General features: G+C 39.3%; 1 protein-coding gene across 3 annotated transcripts; it reads right to left on the bottom strand.

Annotated features, from left to right (window-relative positions):
- Positions 1 to 1,040: 1,040 nt before the first annotated feature.
- LOC105922042 (TSC22 domain family protein 4) lies at positions 1,041 to 5,577 on the bottom strand. Of its 3 annotated transcripts, XM_021313797.2 has the most exons (4): positions 5,409 to 5,577; positions 4,803 to 5,335; positions 2,807 to 2,852; positions 1,041 to 2,502 (listed from the first exon to the last, which is right to left on the bottom strand). In XM_021313797.2, exons 2-4 carry the CDS (start codon positions 5,255 to 5,257, stop codon positions 2,335 to 2,337), a joined length of 669 nt encoding a protein of 222 aa, XP_021169472.2. In that variant the 5' UTR covers positions 5,258 to 5,335; positions 5,409 to 5,577; the 3' UTR covers positions 1,041 to 2,334. The 3 variants fall into 3 exon arrangements, with proteins under 3 accessions (XP_021169472.2, XP_021169471.2, XP_021169473.2); XM_021313796.2 differs by having other exon boundaries at positions 4,803 to 5,577; XM_021313798.2 differs by having other exon boundaries at positions 4,881 to 5,577.
- Positions 5,578 to 6,070: the final 493 nt, after the last annotated feature.

Below are 6,070 nucleotides of genomic sequence, written 5' to 3'. Positions count from 1 at the left end.
TAGGGAGTGGAGCTTTCTGGATTACAGATTACGGTGTCTCTTTTTTTCTGCCTCTGTGTTCTGTTTTGATGATTATGATGAGTACCTTATCCCAGCATGCAATGAGGGTGGTTATGTCACAGCACTAAATTATGTCATTAAACACCACCAGCTAAAAGTACCAGGTTAAAACTACTTTACCAGTACCATTAGAGGAAAAATTGTTACCTCAATTTTTAGGTGTAAATTATTCAGTGAAAGTGTGGCAATTAAAGAAGTTTAAAGAAAATTGCACCATTCGATGTTTGTTTCGTCAATGAGCTGGAATAGTAAAATGTCTCCAAAACAGAGACCAGGGTTTGACGCATTGAAGAAGTGACAAATAATGATGAAAGAGATGCTTAATGGCAGGATAATCCCACATTACTTTTACTGAGTTTGGTGTTCCACTGGCAAATCCCACGTTTCTCCAAGTCCCTTTTTGAATAACTGCATGCGCAAGACCGACTTCCCTCGCTCTTCTGCTTTTCAGGGGGACACTGGCGTTACATGAGCTCATCCAAATGACTGGCATGTGGGACAACCAATAGATAAGGTGATACCCCTGGAACTTGAGGGACAGACGAGAATGATAACGGGAACAAAACTCTGTCAAATCCCTGCCCTTCGAACTGAGGAGCAGAGATTGGTTAGAATTTTTACAGGCCTGCAGCTCCCACAGAAAACGATTTTTTGAAACTCCTTTTTGTGAATCTGTAATGTATTTACTGCTTTAAGGATGGAAGGCCATTTTACCTGTATAACAAAAATTGTTTCTGAACAGGATTACCAACTATAGCTTTGAACCAAGGTAGAACCTATATATAATCGGTATGTTTTTCAGATAGATCAAAACTACAGACCCTTTCTATAATAACTCAGTGCCACCAGTGTTAGGTAGAAACCGACAGAAAAAAAAACTTTCTATTTGAATCTATGACCAAAAGAGATTGCAGAAAGCACAAAAGATTCTGTCAAAAAAATAAATAAATAAAATAAAATAAAAACAGACATAAGATGGCTAGGTAATTAGACTTTGTTAATTTATTACACTATATTTCATATATTATAATCATCATCATCATAGCAGCAGGAACCAGTCCTGCAGTTAAAATGTCATTCTCTCCAACATGTTACCATGGCAACAATCTCAGGTGAGCAGCAAGCTCTAACTGAGGTGTTTTGAACTGTTACCCCTACAGTGTTGTAAGCAAGATAATGGACATATAGTTGTTGACAACAGTACATGTGTCATTTAAGCTTAAGATTTTTTTGTCTGTAACTTGCATGTTTGTCTGAGTTCATTGAGTCATTAATATGTCATTAATAAATTGGTTGAAAAGCAAAAGTAAAGAAATCAAATCTAATGTAGACAGTTTTTGTGTATTGGAAGAGCTCACATTTTTTTGCAAGGCTCTGTGAAGTTATCAGCAACAGTTCCCTTTCCTACACGTACCCATGTTTCTGTGAGTTTGTAGAAAATATAACTGAGCCTCAGATTAGTGGAAGGCTAAAAGTAAGTCATACCTGTTTGAGCTAACCTTTTCAATCAAACTGAAAATTAAAATTGTCATGAATGTGGGAAACAATATAATTTTAGTGGTTTTAAATATTCTACACTTTTACATGAAACTGTTGTAAAGTTTGTTGCTTTTTCAAACAATATTTGTGTCTCTACATAAGATTTTGAGAGCTGAGGCTGCCGGCTGGATCAATCTTTCTCTTTCAAAAGTGGAGTACACTTCTGGATACCACCACAGGCTGGATGAACATCAAGCATGGCATATTCCCGTGCTTTTCCAGACAGTGCTAAGAAGGCTTCACCATGATGACCATTTAGATTTTACTGACCTCTGCTCATTTATAAGTTGCAGCTGACCTTCAGCTTGTTGCGCTGAGAAAAATATAATAGATATAAGAAAAAAACAAGCTTAAATCGGAGATATAAGAGAAAACAGGCTTAAATCAGAGAAAATCTGACTTTTGAAAGTCCGGCTGTCTCCGATTTAAGCCTGTTAGCTGTTGCAATGACCCGGATAACTGAGAATTTTCACAGGCAATAAATATAAGTCATCCCTGAAAACGACAGTTAATAATATTAATATAGCATTTTATCCCACTAAAATGAACATTTTCAGTTTGAAATTGGCTAAAATGTGGACACCCATCTGGCTTTCTCCTAGGCTTCCACTGCGCCAAGAAACCCCTTCAGTTTTCTGCAAACTCACTCCAGTGCTACTCCCAGGCAAAGGGATGGTTACTGCCCAATTCATCTTGTGCTACAAGCAACGATCACAACTGTCCATTTGCTTATTATTAAGATGCTGTGGGTCCTGTTGTTGAGTAGATGTTGTGGGTCAGTGCTCTGAGGATGTTGTTCTCCCGCTCCAGCTGCTGGTTCTTCTCCTGCAGCTCTCTGAGTCGTTCTCTTAAAAGCTTCACTTCCTCACGCACCACCAGCATCAGGTGACTCTTCACCAGATCCTGTGGAGACATTGTATAGAAAAATGGGGATGGGCAAGTGAAGACAGGAAGAACGGGGTGGAAACCAGTAGAGAGATGTAAAGATTTGTGTGAAATTCAAATATTTTATATTTCTTTCAAAATGTCCAGCTGTGTCAATCCGAATCTACCAGCAGAGGGCGCTGCTTGAACATCAAACAGTCAGAACAGGATTTCGGTTATAGTTTATGAACAGTCATCGTTATAGGTTCAACAAAGCAAATAAAAGGAGGGTAGCTTTTGAAGTAGAATTCAAACAGGTCAAAACGAACAGAGAAAGACTCACCATGGCCTGCTCGATCTTACCATCTATGGCCAAAAGATTGGAAGAACTGCAGAGAGACACACAGGTAAGATGCAGCACATACAAGTAAGGCAAACAGGGGTGACGAGGTAGTGGGATGAAGATGGCTGGGATCTAGGTGAATTAACCCCAATACAATTTTCCAAGGCGTGTACCACTGGTCACAAATGTACATACACTCACTGTGGGTATAAATGTCATATTTTTTTTTTCATGATATATTTGAACTGTTCTTTTTGGTGTTGAATGATTACATCATATACAACTTTTACAAATAGGCTCTGTTTACATATTGGCTTATTACTTATTTTGCATAGGCTCCAATGTGGGAGTTCTTTTAAATTGGCTGGTTTCACAGCACAGAGCTCACTTTTAAACATGATCCATACATTTTCTTTTCAGGTCAGGGCCATTCAAGACAATACAATTATTCATTCCAAAACCAGTTTGAATGTGTTTTTTATGTATTGTTGGCTCTTGGGCTGTTGTATTGTTTTATTGTGAAACATTTGGTGATTTCAATATCGTGACAACTCCTATATATCGTAGGTACATTTTTACATACTTATTTGCTTTTAGGATTCATTGCCCTGTTGAAACATGCAATTGTGTACATGTTTCAACCATCTGGTCAAAGCTATTACCCAAAGAGGAAATAAGATGAATAGCATGTTCAAAAGAAACCTCTGGAACCACCTAGGTTTGAGCAATCATAAAGGATGCTAGAGTTTCACGTCAACATGGAAGGCGAGTGGAACTCCACAACTGAAAACTTCAAGCTTGACTAAAATTTTCAGTTCCTCCTGTGGGCATGCCACATACCTTCTTGACAAGTGTTACTGTCAGACAAGACACATTTTTTGCCTAAAAATACAAGCTGCACGTTTGAAGATGTCAGAGGGAAAATGTTGAACCTAAGAACAATGCACCGACTGTCAAGTATGGTGGTGGCGTCATACTGTGAGTTTGTTTTAAAGTCAGTGACACTGTTGCAGTACACCGAGTAGATTAACTAACGAAGATAAAGGACTACTTTCAAATTAATCAAGCTCATTTGCCATCAACAACTAACTGGTTAAAAGTTGCACCACTGGATGATCCAAAAGGGTTATGCCCCCAAACAGACATCCTGGAATGGATAAAACAGGCCTTTACTGCACTGAAAATGTAAGGCTAGAAGTCGCTTCCTTGGATGAAAACAACCATTTCCTCTTAAAAGAAATGTTTGTACACCTGCGTAGTTACATTCATATATCATAAATCAGAATATCTGTTTGACAGATTGAGTTTGTCAGATTAAGTACCTTTTGAAATGAGGTATTAAATACATGTATTAAATATACTTATAATCAAGCCCACCTTTCAGTATTTTTTTTTTTTTATTATTGGGGTGATGTAAATATTTTAATCCAGTGTTTCTCAACCCTGGTCCTCAAGGCACACTGGCCTGCATGTGTTAAATGTTTCCCTGCTTTAACACAGCTCATTCAGATGATTGTAGTTTAGTAAAAACCTGTTTATCAGCCATCAATTGAAATCAGGTGTGCTTTCTAGTGGATGTTGTGAGCTTATGCATCAATTGATAATGAATATATTTGTGAACTCCACACTCTTTTACGTCTCCTATATTCACATCCTTGTTTTTTTCAGTTTTTCAAATAGTTTGTTGGTGCTGCTTTATGCATAAATATACAAGTTTCGCACATTTTTAAAAACTATCTAACTTAGTTGCACACCACTAATATTCTTAATTGTTATTTTAGAGTAATAATAAGTGTACAGTATTTTATGTTGTAAATTTCCCCTTACTTTACAGATTTCTTTCCTCATTTGTTCTTTTACCTTTGTGTGTACCTACATGTTCCATTTGCCTTTCAATTTCCTGCTGGTACACCTGAATATCTCCGCTATGGAATAGTAAAGAATATTTCTATTCTATTCTAGTAAATTACCAGCAACATTTTATCCCCATGGTTACCTGTGGCAAAACAGCAGCAGTGACATCATGGTAAAATCGGAACCTCGCCCATTGGGCGTAGCTCTAGCAGGAACTGACCGATGAAAAGAGGCTCCAGGAAGAAGAGGATTCTGGGACACAGAAGCAGTTGGAGGTAAGGAGACGATGGCTGATGTTGGTTGGCTAGACGGCCGATGCCGAGTTTCTGCAACAGAATGAGCTCTCGATGGTGGAGTCAGAGATCTCTGGTAGGATGTTGCTGACGCTCGTGGCCATGACTCCCTGACCGCAGAGCCTTGGCCTTTGACCTTTCTACGCTCCCGCAGCACAACAGGCGTTTGTGGTTGCCTTGCAACAAGTTGCAGAGACCTGAGAGGGAGTGGAGGGGTCGAAGGAGGATAACGCTGAGAATGAGTGCGAGCGGGAGAGTCAGAGAGCACAGAGGAAGACTGCTTCTTCTTTGCACTACTGGACATCTTCTGTCAGTCATAGGCTTCTGCCAGCAGGACTCTCCAATGAGGACACAGCTACATTACTTCCCAGTCCGAGTTCAGCTAGAGTGTAGAAAAAGGCCAGACAATCAAAATCCATCCTGTGGAATAAACATTCAGTCAGATCAATGCTCACCCATAGAGTGACATTTAAAGCCAGAAAAAGTTTTGTCTCATTGTTGAGTCGTTATTGTTCTTCAATGATGTCCTCCTTGAAGTCTTGTCCTCTCTTCAGAGGCTGATTTATTCTCATTTAGGCCCAGTTCATCATTTCAGAACGTCCAGATGTTCACTTTAGATTGAAACTCTTTGGGATGTCTTGCTCCCTAGAGGACTTTCTGTCCCACACCCACTCAGTCTGCTCTCTGGTTGGTTGTTGCCCCATTCCAGCTCCTTCCCACTCCCTGTTTCAGCCAGAGAGGGCTGCATAGGCATTGTTCTCTGCCTACATACACAGAAAGAGACTCATTCATTCAGTCAGAGCATGATGTTCTGTCACATATAATTAGGATCTCAAATTAGTTTGATCTTTGTCCCATATACGTGCAACGTAAACCACCAAAGGCCTGTGAACTACGGCAGCTTTCTGTCTGAGTCCATAATTTAAACCAATTCAGTTCAGTTTTATTTGTATAGCACCAATTCACAACACATGTCATCTGAAGGCACTTTACAAACTCAAATTCAATCAAATCATACAAATTGGTCAAAAAGTTTCCTATCTAAGGAAACCCAGCAGATTGCATATAGCGATGGACAAGCAGCATTCACTCCTCCTGAAAGAGTTTAGCCGCATTG

The sequence above is a fragment of the Fundulus heteroclitus genome, chromosome 14 (assembly GCF_011125445.2).
Source record: "Fundulus heteroclitus isolate FHET01 chromosome 14, MU-UCD_Fhet_4.1, whole genome shotgun sequence".
NCBI classification, from domain to species: domain Eukaryota; kingdom Metazoa; phylum Chordata; class Actinopteri; order Cyprinodontiformes; family Fundulidae; genus Fundulus; species Fundulus heteroclitus.
The sequence above is the reverse complement of the archived record's forward strand: the minus strand, read 5'-3'. Positions and strand labels throughout refer to the sequence as shown.